The sequence below is a fragment of the Notamacropus eugenii genome, chromosome 3 (assembly GCF_028372415.1).
Source record: "Notamacropus eugenii isolate mMacEug1 chromosome 3, mMacEug1.pri_v2, whole genome shotgun sequence".
Taxonomy (NCBI): domain Eukaryota; kingdom Metazoa; phylum Chordata; class Mammalia; order Diprotodontia; family Macropodidae; genus Notamacropus; species Notamacropus eugenii.
This window is the reverse complement of record NC_092874.1, coordinates 421,863,814-421,875,837: the sequence shown is the minus strand read 5'-3', so window position 1 is coordinate 421,875,837 and position 12,024 is coordinate 421,863,814. Positions and strand designations below refer to the sequence as shown.

At 40.3% G+C, this 12,024-nt stretch overlaps 1 protein-coding gene across 10 annotated transcripts in view; it reads right to left on the bottom strand.

Moving 5' to 3' along the window:
• Positions 1–12,024, bottom strand: part of WNK2 (WNK lysine deficient protein kinase 2) — a 227,177-nt gene that overhangs the window by 63,705 nt on the left and 151,448 nt on the right. For all 10 annotated transcript variants that reach the window (XM_072598213.1, XM_072598214.1, XM_072598215.1 and 7 more), the window contains exon 11: positions 2,649–2,843. In XM_072598213.1, the coding sequence (XP_072454314.1) occupies positions 2,649–2,843 (195 nt within the window). The remainder of the gene's footprint in view (positions 1–2,648; positions 2,844–12,024) is intronic.

Below are 12,024 nucleotides of genomic sequence, written 5' to 3'. Positions count from 1 at the left end.
TTGTGCTTGTTCAGTCATTTCAATCATGTCCGACTCTTTGTGACCATATTTGAGGTTTTCTTGGCAAAGACACTGAAGTGGTTTGTCATTTCCTTCTCCAGCTCACCTTACAAACGAGGAAACTGAGGCAAATAGGGTTAAGGGACTCGCCCAGAGTCACGCAGCTAGCAAATGTCTGAGGCCATATTCAAACTCAGGTCTTCCTAATTCCAGGACTGACACTATCCACTGAGCCACTGGTACACAGCTACTAATTAGAAAATTGTTAAATATCTAATCTAAAACTTGGACACAATTTCTTTTTCACAGAGGAAATTGGATACTTATTTTTTATTTAGTGCTCATGAAATAATGAGCCACTAGGAATTTTACTAAGTTTTATTTTTTGAAAGTTGAAATTTCTATATTATAAATACTGGATATGAGAAAATGCCACATTGTCTTACTATGTCCAGTATGAATTTCCTTTATTTCATGGGTTCCTCTCTCTGTCTTCCACATAAGAATTATAAAAGATAATCTCTAATCACATGGCAAAGTTCACTTTCTTTGTGTATGGAACAATACTGTGATCTCAGGGGAAAGAGGCCTAAGTGGACCTCAGCAGAGGACCCATCTCCAATAGGATGTGAAGTGAGCTGGCACATGGTGTCATACCAGTGGTCTCTCACTTTATACTTTGCAACAGAAAGTCAGCAATGAGCTCTCCTAGTCTCCAGCATTTCTAACACTAGCAACTGCTTCTGAAGCACCAGAGAATGATAGGAACCAGAGTCAGAAAGGCATCTTACATGCACAGGTAGTCTGTGTTGGGGGAAAAGGGTCAAAGCAGTATCTGGCTAGCACTTAGAAAAATACACCTTTGCTGAAGTGAATGAGGAGGAGGGGAACAGAAATGAGGTAGAAAGGAAGGAGATCAGGTTTAAGGAAAAATGCTAGTCATCTATTTGTACTTATAACTTTGGGGAAAGGAAAGGGTGAAAACAGGTGGCCTCTTGTGGTAACATTAAGATAAAACTTACAGAAGCTGATTATAGCCCCAAAATTAATTTAGGTTGAAGTATTAGGGAAATTAGGCAGTTTTCATTAAGTGCTGGAGTACATCGAAGCAGGACTTTGTAATATGGTATGGAGGCCTGGACATAAAAGCAAGAAAGACCCAAGATTTAATCACATTTAGGACTCTTACTAGTTCTCTGATGATGGAACAAGTCACTTAATTTCTGAGTCTCAGTTTACTAATCTATAAAATGGGTATCAAGTGACCAACTTTGATAGATTTAGCTCTTCTCAGCAATATAATGATCTAAGCCCATTCCAAAAGACCCATGATGGAAAATGCTATCCACATCCAGAGAAAGAACTGTGGTGTCTGAATGCAGATGGAAGCATACTATTTTTACTTTTTTGTTGCTGTTTTTTCTTTCTTATGGTTTTTCCCTTTTGCTCCCTGGGCCTCTGTTTCTCCTATGGTCAGAGTAGGGGGTCTGGCTCAAAAGCTCTTGAAATTCTTGGCATTTGTGATCCTTGGATGGTATTTATGATGTTACACTGAGCTATCCAGCTTTCCAGGCCTCAGTTCCCTTTGGAATCACATAAAGGGTTAGGACTGTAAGGCCACTGAAGGACTTGGCACCTTTTATCCTTGGACACTTGTGGGTGCACATACAGTGTTCGTTAGACACTCTAGGCCTCAGTTTCAGACAGAGTCCATGGAGGGGCCTCTAGTGAGCATTTTGGGCATTTTCAATGCCCAAGCTCCACTTAATGGCTGGCTTCGAGTGATTATGAGCAGCAACAGTTTCTCTTTCCCTCCCAGCTTCATTTATTTTTTTTTTTGCTCATTAAAAGGGCCATTCCCTAACTACTTCTTAAAGAGGCCTATTCACTCGATGGGTGTTACCTCCCTCTAAGTGAATACCTGAAAAGGCCAAGGCCCCCACCGCATCCTGGGCCATCTCCAGTCATCCTGATGAATATCTAGTCACCGGATCCAGATGGCTCAGGAAGAGAAAGTAAGGTTGGTGACCTTACATAGACCCCCACCTCACTCAAAAACAAAGTCCAGTGCAAGTCATGTCATCATTTCTCTGATATCATGGTCTTCCTCGAAAATGAAGGATGAACATACTATGTTTAAAATGATTGTACACATATAACCTATATCAGATTGCATGCCATCTTGGGCAGGTGGCTGCGAGGGATGGGGCAAAAAATCTGGAACTTAAAACCTTATAAAAGTGAATGCTGAAAACTATCTTTACATGTAACTGGGGAAAAGAAATACTATTAAATAGAAAAAATAAAAATGGGCATCCTGTTAGCACCTCCCTCACAGAGCTATGGTGAGGGTCAAATGAGAAAATGCTTCATGGTTCTGAAAGCTCTCTGTCAATATTAGCTGTTAGTATTATTAACTATTATTACAGCAATATTATCAATATGACCACTCCAAAGTGGACATGCATTCTTGTAAACTGTGCAAAATCAGTAATGTGAACTGCATTTCAAATTAAGTTCACTCAACAAAGCTAGTCTTTTCTTTTTGGGCAACAGACGCACCTCAAAAAGCAACCCATTCACCTGCTCCCCTTTCTTCCCCCTCTACCCACCCCTTCCCCACCAAAGTTAGGAGGATCCCAGTTTACCTGGGCAGGTGGCACTTGAGGAAGCGGCTGTAGTGGCACCTGAGGCATCTGCAGGGGCTGCAACTGACTAGCAGCAGCCACCTGTGAAGGTGGAGCTGGATATTGAGACAAGTGATGAGGTGCTGGCTGGTGTGGGCACACGGGCTGACTGGAAAGAACTTGTTGTATTGGGGCTGGCTGAGCCAGGGGCTGAGGCTGTGATAAACCAAGGAATACCATTCATTATTCAACTGTCACACAAATACACTCTGCTGGCTGTATATTTTTTTCAAAAAAACTTTCTTATCATATAAGACATGTATAATATACATTATATACCATATATTTCTTATGTATGATATATAAACAGAACAATTCACCCCTCCCACTGACAGCACTCTCTAGCTCTCCAACGGCTGAGGGCAGGGGGGCATATTCTTGAAACAATCTCTATCTCCCCAACAACTATGGCATAATTGCTCCAGGCATAATAGCCACTTAAGAAACATTTGTTAAATCAATGTTATCATTCGATAGTCCAGATGGGGGCATGGACAAGCCAATTATCTTTCCTCTTCGTTCTACATCTTCATGGACACACTCAGAGTCAGCACTGAGCTTTGTAGCTCCTCTGTGACTGACATGGGATATCCGAGATGAACACTTATAAAATTTCTTAAGGCATCTAAGGACATTCCTGGGATAGAGTGAACGTAGAATCTGGTTTAGTGACAGGCACTTAAAATATGCTTGTTGATGACAATTTAGACCATCACATCTATAGACAGACTTCTGCTTACGTGAGAAGCAGCTTTTGTTTATTGAAAAATGGGCAAAAAAAACCCCCCCAAACCCTCAGAAAACTCAACAGTTTGGGAGCCAGGAGAACAGTTCATCATCATCTCTTCTGGCTCTATCACAAGATTAATGTTACTTCTGATGTGTCTCCTAAGTTCATCAAGCTTCCATTCCTCAGCTCTAAGATGAGGATGCAGGATCACAGTATTTCTTGGGTGTCTTCTAGGTCTAAAAAAATTCCCCCAAACTATGAAGCTATGAATCAGCTCCCTATGTGAAGCCCTCCAGCTGATTCCCTGCTTTCCTTAAATTCTTAGCTACTTCCATGGGGTCTGTATTAGTAAATATACCTTCCTAAGTCCCAGGGCATTGTCCTGAGTAGAATGACCAACATTCCCCAGAATTTTCAGTTCCATTAATGTGCCTAATGTGTACACAGCATGATGGGAGGCATTGGTTTTACAAAAATAAATAAGATACAGGCCTTGCTCTCATAGCTTACAATCTGGGTGGGGGTGAGGGAGTCAAAACAACTCATACAAGGAAAAGGGGCGTTGGTGGTGACAGACTAGGCAGGAAGACGGACTGGAAGGTATTACAAGAATCTAGATAATCTACATAAGAAGGACTGAAATGATGTCACTGCAGTGAGAGCTGAGAGGAAGGGTTGGATAAAAGAGATATCACTGAAAAAGAAACTAAAAGAGGGCAGAGTCAAGATGGCGGATTACGGGCAGCCACTTAGCTGAAGTCTTCTACTATCTCCTTCCAAATAATTTAGAAATAATGACTCAAATTTTGGAACAGTCAACAAAGTCAGGGTGATTTTTTTTGGCCTAAGAAAACTTAAGAGGTCAGCAGGAAAAGCCTGTAATACTGGAGTGGAAGGCTAGGGAAGGTCTATCTGCAGCCCATACATGCTGCAATAGGGACTGGGGCAATCAATGGTAGCCACAGGGGCTCTCAGCCCAGAGACAGATAACTAGTCCCAAAGAGATCACTGGGGACCCTTTGCTAGCACTTGGTATACAGCTGGTGCTGACTGGCAACTCTTTTGCCCATTCAAAGTTAGTTCTGGGTCACAAGTCCAAGGGGGAGAACAGTGCTGGTGTTTGGTCAAAAGGTAGCAGAGGCCCTGGTCACAGAACCAAAGCAGAGAGGAGAGACACAACTTGTGGCTGCAGGGTACCAGGAGCCCTTTCTGGTTAAAGACAAGAGTGTAGACCAGGAGAACAGTGACCATACCTCTCCCAGGATCATACTACCTTGGAAGCAGCAAAAACTTGTAGACTCTCAGAACTAGCTCTGAAAACAGAAGCACAAAAAAGCCTGAAGTGTGGTACAGTGACTTTCCTTCCCTAGGTACACAGAAATCAATTTTAACGTAAAGTTCCAAGTGAAGAAATAGGCTAGGAAAGTGAGCAAACAACAAAAATAACTTGACCATAAAAAGTTACATGGTGGCAGGGATGACCAAGATATAAACTCAGAAGAAGACAATAATATAAAACCAGCTACAAAAAAAGTTACCTAAAAATCGAAATAGGTCAGATTGGGAAAGGTGGGATAAAAACACACTGAAGAAAAGAACTCCTTAAAAAGTAGAATTGGCCAAATGGAAAGAGATAAAAATCCCACTGAAGAAAATCATTCCTTAAAAATTAGATTTGGGCAAGTGGAAACTAACAATTCTACGAGACATCAATAAAAAGAAAATAAAATCAAAAGAATGAAAAAACAGAAGAAAATGTTTAATATCTCATTAGAAAAACAGTTGATACAGGAAAATAGATGCAGGAGAGATAAATTAAGACTTACTGGACTACCTGAAAGACATGACTGAAGAAAGAGCCCAGACATCATCTTTCAAGAAATTATCAAGGAAAGCTATTACAATAACTTAGATCCAGAGGGTAAAATAGAAATGGAAAGAATCCTCCAATCACCTCCTGAAAAAAATCCCAGAATGAAAAGGCCCAGGAATGCTATAGCCAAATTCCAGAGCTTCCAGATCAAAGGAAAATACTTCAAGCACAATTCAAGTATTGTGAAGCCACAGACAGGCTCACATAAGATTTAGTGGCTTCCACGTTAAAGGACTGGAGGGCTTGGAATATGATATTCTGGAAAGCAAAGGAGCTAGGATTACAGCCAAATATAAACTAACCAGCAAAAGAGTATAATACTTCTGGGGGTGGAGGGGGTGGGAAGGATGGACATTTAATAGAGGACTTCCAAACATTCCTGATGAGAAGACAGAGCTGAATAGAAATTTGGACAAACAGAAGACTTAACAGAAACATAAAAAGGTAAAAATGAAAGAGTAATGACAAAGAACTCAATAAATTTAAACTGCTTACATTCTTATATGGGAAGATGATACTAGTAATTTCTAAGAACTTTATTATTATTAGGGTAAGAATTCCAGAATTTATGTAAGTAGAGGTATGAATGTGAGTTAATTATTTTGGAATGATCTTTAAAAAAATGATGGGGTAAGAAAGAGGGATGCACTGGAAGAAGGAGGAAGGGAGAGCCAGAATGGGAATTTCTTTTTCACATAAAAAAGACATATAAGGAAGGACTTTTACAATGAAGGAGAAAATGGGGATGGGGGTACGTGGCAAGCAATGTTTCAACCTCATTCTCACTGGAACTGGTTCAATAACACACACACACACACGCACGCACACACACGCACGCACACGCACACACGCACGCATGCAGTTGGGTAGAAAAGTATTAACTTACCCAATAGGGAAATAGAAGAGGAGAGATGAAAAAGGGGAGAAAAGATTAAGAAAGACAGTGGTTAGAAGCAAAACAGACTTTTTGAGAAGGAGTGGGAGTGAGAGAAGAGGGTAGAGGAGAGGGAAAATGGGATGAAGTGAAATACGCAGTAGTCGTAACAGTGAATGGGATGAGCTCACCCATAATATGGAAGCAGATAGCAGAATGAATTAGAAACCAGACTCTAACAATATGTTGTTTACAAGAGACACACTTGAAACAGAAAGACATACACAGAGTATAAATAAAGGGCTAAAACAGAATCTAATATGCTTCAGTTGAAGTAAAAAAAAGGCAGGGGTAGTAATCATGATCTCAGTCAAAGCAAAAGTAAAAATAGACCAAATTAAAAGGGATAATCAGGGAAACTACATTTTATGAAAAGGTAGACAATGAAATAATATTAAAATTTTTAATCTAATTTCTATGATAAAGACCTCACTTGTCAAATATGTTCTGAGTATGGAACTGGATCAAATTAAAAAAAAATAAGAGCCATTCCCTAGTGGATAAATGGTCAAAGGATATGAACAGGCAGTTTTTAGAAGAAGAAATCAAAGCTATCTATAGTCATACTTTAAAATTATCTAAATCACTATTGATTAGAGAAATGCAAATTGAAATAGCTCTGGGGTACAACTTCATACCTATCAGAAATGACAGATACTGAAGGGATGAGGGAAAAATAGATGCATTAATTGTTGGTGGAGTTAATGAAGTGGTCCAATCATTCTGGAGAATAATTTGGAACCATGCCCAAAGGCCTATAAAACTCTTTGACCCAGCAATATCACTACTGTCTTTATCCCAAAGAGATCAAAGAAAAAGGAAATGGACCTAAAAATATTTACAGCAGCTGACGGAATTGAGGGGATCAGAACAGTAAGCTGTATTGAGAATTGAGTTACTTTTGTCTTTTACAAGCTACACAGCTCTTTTTGAAGTGACAAGAAATTGGAAATGATGGGGATGGATGCTCATCAGTTGGGGAATGGTTGAATAAACTGTGATGTGATACTACTGTGCCATGGGATATTACAACAGGAGTAGGGGTAGGAGGTAGTTTCAGAAAAAAGCATGAAGAGACCCATATGAACTGATGCAAATGAAATCAGAAGAACCAGAAGTTCAATGTACACAGTAAGAACAATGTTGTAATGATGCTTAACTGTGAAAGACTTGGCAACTCTGATTAATACAATGATCCAAGCCAATTCCAAAGGATTCATGATTTAAAAAAAAAAAAAAAAAAGCTCTCACCTCCAGAGAAAGATCTGATGAACTCTGAGTGCTAACTCAAATATAATTTTCTCTTTATTTTCTTTGTGGGTTTTTTTTGAATATGGTTAATATGGAAATGTTTTACGTGATTCTATATGCATAATTAATATACTGCTTGTCTTTTCAGGGGTAGGGAGGGAGAGGAATGGAAGGAGAGAATTTACACTTCAAAATTTAAAAAGAAAAGGTTGAAAATAAATGATTTTTTTAAGAGATTGAAATAGAAACTAAAAGATTTTGCAGCTAATAGGATATATAGGTGGTAAAAGCGATAAATTGATGGAGCTATGTGCCAGAAATACTGGGTTACTGGTGCTACAAATCACTAGTAGCTGGGGTAGATGGGTTAAGTTTGGATGGAAGAGATGAGCTTAGTTTTGGAAATGTTTAGTTTAAAGTGCTGGTAGGACACCCAGGTGTGACACATTTAACAGGTAGTTGGAAGTACAAGCCAATAACTGAGAAGAGGCTGGAGGTGCAGCTTTACAAGTCACTTGCATAAAGGTAATTATTAAGGCCACAAGAGAATAAGAGCTCTCTCTGGAAGAGAAAACGGGATAGAAAACAAGGGCTTAGAACAGGATGTTGGGAAATATCCATGCTTAAGGGATAGAAAGATTAAAGCAGGAGCAGAAATGAGAGGAGTTAGAGAGGTAAGAGGATGGCATCATGGAAGGTAAGGGGAGAAAAAGTATCACACAAGACAATGTACTCAATAATGTCTAACTCTATGTAGAGACCAAGTCAAATAAAGGCAGAAAAAAATTGTCATTGGATGTGGTGACAAGAAGGCCATTAGTGGCTTTGGAGTGAGATTTTGGAATAGAATCTTGGAGATAGAGTATTGATTTCAAAGGAAAGAGGACTGAGTAGGTGGTGAAGAAATAAATGATGGGGAAGGTAATTTATTCTTTCCAGGAGTCTGGCAGCAAAGAGGAGACAGAACCGTATAATAGCTTGAAGAAGGCAGCAAGGTAAATGGAAAGGTTTTTCTCTTTTCTTTTTGGGATATGGGAGACCTGAGCATATTTGTAGTCTGAGGGTAAAGACCCAATAAATGGGGAAAATGGAAGTCCAAGAGAAGAGAGAAAAGTCTAGTGGAGTAAGGTCAAGGAGGAGGCTGGTACAGTTGGGATAGAAGGCAAAGGGGGAGAGTTAATTTTAGCAAGGAGATAGCGTCACCAGAGAATGACTGAGGACACAGAGATGACTGAAGAAGCACAGGTGATGGAATACATGCTGGGTGGGCCAGTCTTCTCAGTGAAGTAAAAGATAAGTCATCTGCTCAAGAGAATAGCAATAAGCAAGGTTCTAAGACGATGACCATATAGTGCAGAGGAATGCATAGATTTTTACTGGGCCCATTAAATGTAACCTCCATGAGTTACCCTTTCTTTGTAAAGCCCCTATAGTCACACAGAACCTGACACGCAGTAAGCAACTATTAAATATTTGTGATCTGAATAAATGCTTGTTGATGCAGCCTTGACGATCTGCTCCAGAAGACTTCAGTAGCTCCAGAGTAGAAATACAGGAAATGAATGGTAGTTAATATTAGCAGAGCAAGAACAGTGAAAGGTTAAGGAAGCAAGGGATTCAAAGAAGGATGAAAGAATGAAGTTGACCCACAAAATGGTCAAGTGGGTAGGGAGGAAAGTCAGGCCAGAACAATGATAATGAACCGGGAAAAGAAGGAAGTGTGAGGGAATGGGTCATAATGGAAGTGAGAAACAGTTGTGGAAAGAGTTGAACAGGTGAAAAAAAGATGAGATTACTAGTCAGAAAAAGAAACCATGGAGCCTGAGTGATGGTAATGTCTAGGGGTGGATGTATGAATCACAGCCAATGAGAAACTAGGTAAGATAATGTGATTGGGGGAAAGGGTGCTAGACTGGGAGCAAGGTTCCAAGCTTAAATCTCAGTTCAAATACTTAATAGCTGTGTGACCCTGGGCAAATTAATTCGCCTCCCTAAGCTTCTTTTCCCTCATCTGGAAAACGAAGGGGTTGAACTGGATGAGAGCTAACACTGCTTCCAGCTCTAAAGCAGTGATTTACGATCCACCAAATAATGACAATGGGTGAGAAGGTTCAATTTTCTCCTCAGCTATCATATAGGAAAGCTGCAGACCTGGGTTCTCTGTAGGTAGTCTGTTCCTGAGTCAGGCATTCCCTTGCACAAGCCAAGCTCAGAAAAATATCAGAGGAGCACAGCATGGGTCAGCGCATGAGGACACTACTTGGCAAGTCATTTTTCAAATCTGAAACCTAGCTCTGTGAGTGTTCCAGGGAGGTAGGTTTTGGGGTTTTTTTGTTTGTTTGTTTTTTAAGGCTTTTGAAAGGAGTATGGTGAGAAAAGTGGAAGAGACAGAGTCTTGACTCTGGTCTAAGAAAATAAACTTCACTACACGGTAGGTGATCCTCAGCGAGGCAAACAGTTAAACAACAGCTGGGGCTACGTATGAGAAATAGTAGGGAAATTAAAGAACTGAGGGCTAGCAAGGAGCAGATTCCAGAACAGGACAAACCATATTTTCTCACAACAGTGCTTTTGTGAAGCTTCAGCAGAAGGCCTGGGAGACCATTTCAGATGTCGGCAGTTGGAAAGTATCCCAGTTTAATTCAAAAACCTGTAACCTTTCCAACAGAAGGAAGACAACCACAGTGACCTGTGTACAAAGCCCAAGGTCCTTGCTCACAAACAAGGCTGTGCAAAGATTTTTTTTTTCCAAAGTGCTTTCAAATTCTCCACATGGCTAAAGTATGTAAGCACTAAACATGTTTGTAAAGAGCTCTGAAAACTTTAAAGGGCTAAATAACTGTTAGCTTTTATCTGCTGCAGAAGTGATTTTCCCTAAAATGCAGATCTCATCATGTCATTGCCCTACTCCAGAGGTTCCCTACTGCTCCTACAATCAAACTCCTCTTTTTTAGGTTTTAAAGTCCTTTAAAACATGGATTCAACCTAGCTTCCAATCTCAGTGTATAGTACTCCACATCCGGCACTCATGAAACTGTGCTATTTCCACTTTAGATTTATGTTACACAGTCTCAGCTGAGTCCTCACTGTGGCAAGACAATCCTTTTATATCTCCTAATGAACTTACTAATCCATTAACCACAGAAGCTCTTCCAAACCTTTTCATTCCTTTCGAAAAACTCCCATGATTCTCCCTCACTCCCTCCACTTTCAGCTGAGAGACTAAGCTCGTATTTATTAGGTAGCTGGGAAGTGCAGCCAATAGTGCTGGACCTGGAATCAAGATGTGTTCAAATTTGACCCCAGAAACTTAATACCTGTGTGACCCTTGGCAAGTCTCTTAGCTTTCATATGGGGATGATAATAGTAGCTACCTCTCTGGTTTGTTGTGAGGATCAATTAAGACAATATTTGTAAAGTGATTATTATAGTGCCTGGCTCATAATAACTGCCTAATAAATGTTTGTTTCCCTGCAACGCTGGAACAAATTGAAGCCATCTGCCAAGAAGAGTTCCTTCTTCTCCTCTCCTCCTAATCTCACTGTCCAGATGCCTTCTGTCACTGTCTATTCCTTCACCTGTCTCACATGAAGAGGCAGCCCTTCCTGTCATAATCAACCCCTCCACATGTACAAGTGATCCCATTCCATCCCATCTCCACCAGCAGACTGATGCTCATCATGATCTCACTAATCTGGCTGCTGGGTGCTTCTCTACTGCCTGCAAACCTGCCTTCATTCCCCCCATCCTCAAAAAACCCTCCCTGAATTTGTCTCTCCTCCCTTTTCTGACTCAATTCTTTGAGAGGGGGGTCTACAAACCGTGCCTTCACTTCCTCTCCTCTCAATCTCTTCTCCAACTCTCTGAAGCCTGAATTCTGACCTTGCCATTCAAATGAAACCATTGTCTCCAAAGTTCAAGATCTAGCTGCCATAGTTTTTCCCCCAATCTTTGTCTTTCTTGAACTTTTTGCACCCACTGACTCCATCAATCATTCTCTTTTACTGGAAACTGTCTTCTCTTTAGGTTTTTATGATACTGTTGTTTCCAGGTCCTTCCAACTACCTGCATGACCACTCCTTCCAAGTTTCCTTTGTCAGATTCAGTTCATAATGTTAGGTAACTCGCCCAGAGTTCCACCTAAGGCCCTTTTCTCTTTTCCCTCCATACTATTTCACTTGGTGACATAATTAGCTCCCATGGTTCCAATTATCTCTAAGCAGATGATTCTCAGCATACTATCCATCCATCCCTAATCTCTTTTCCTAACCTACAGATTCCTATTTCAAACTGGATGTCACAGGGATATCTTAAACTCAACCTGCTCAAACATGAACTCATTACCTTTGTTTTCCCCTAAAACCCTCTCTTCTCAAAATCCATATTACTATCAAGAGTATCACCATCCTTTCAGTCATCCAAGTTTGCAACCTTAAAGTCATTCATTCTTAGTTCCTCACTCTCTTAATCCCCTCCCCAAGAGTCAATATGTTGCCAAATCTGATGAATCTATCTTCTTAACATCTCTCAAATATTTCCTTTTCTGTAA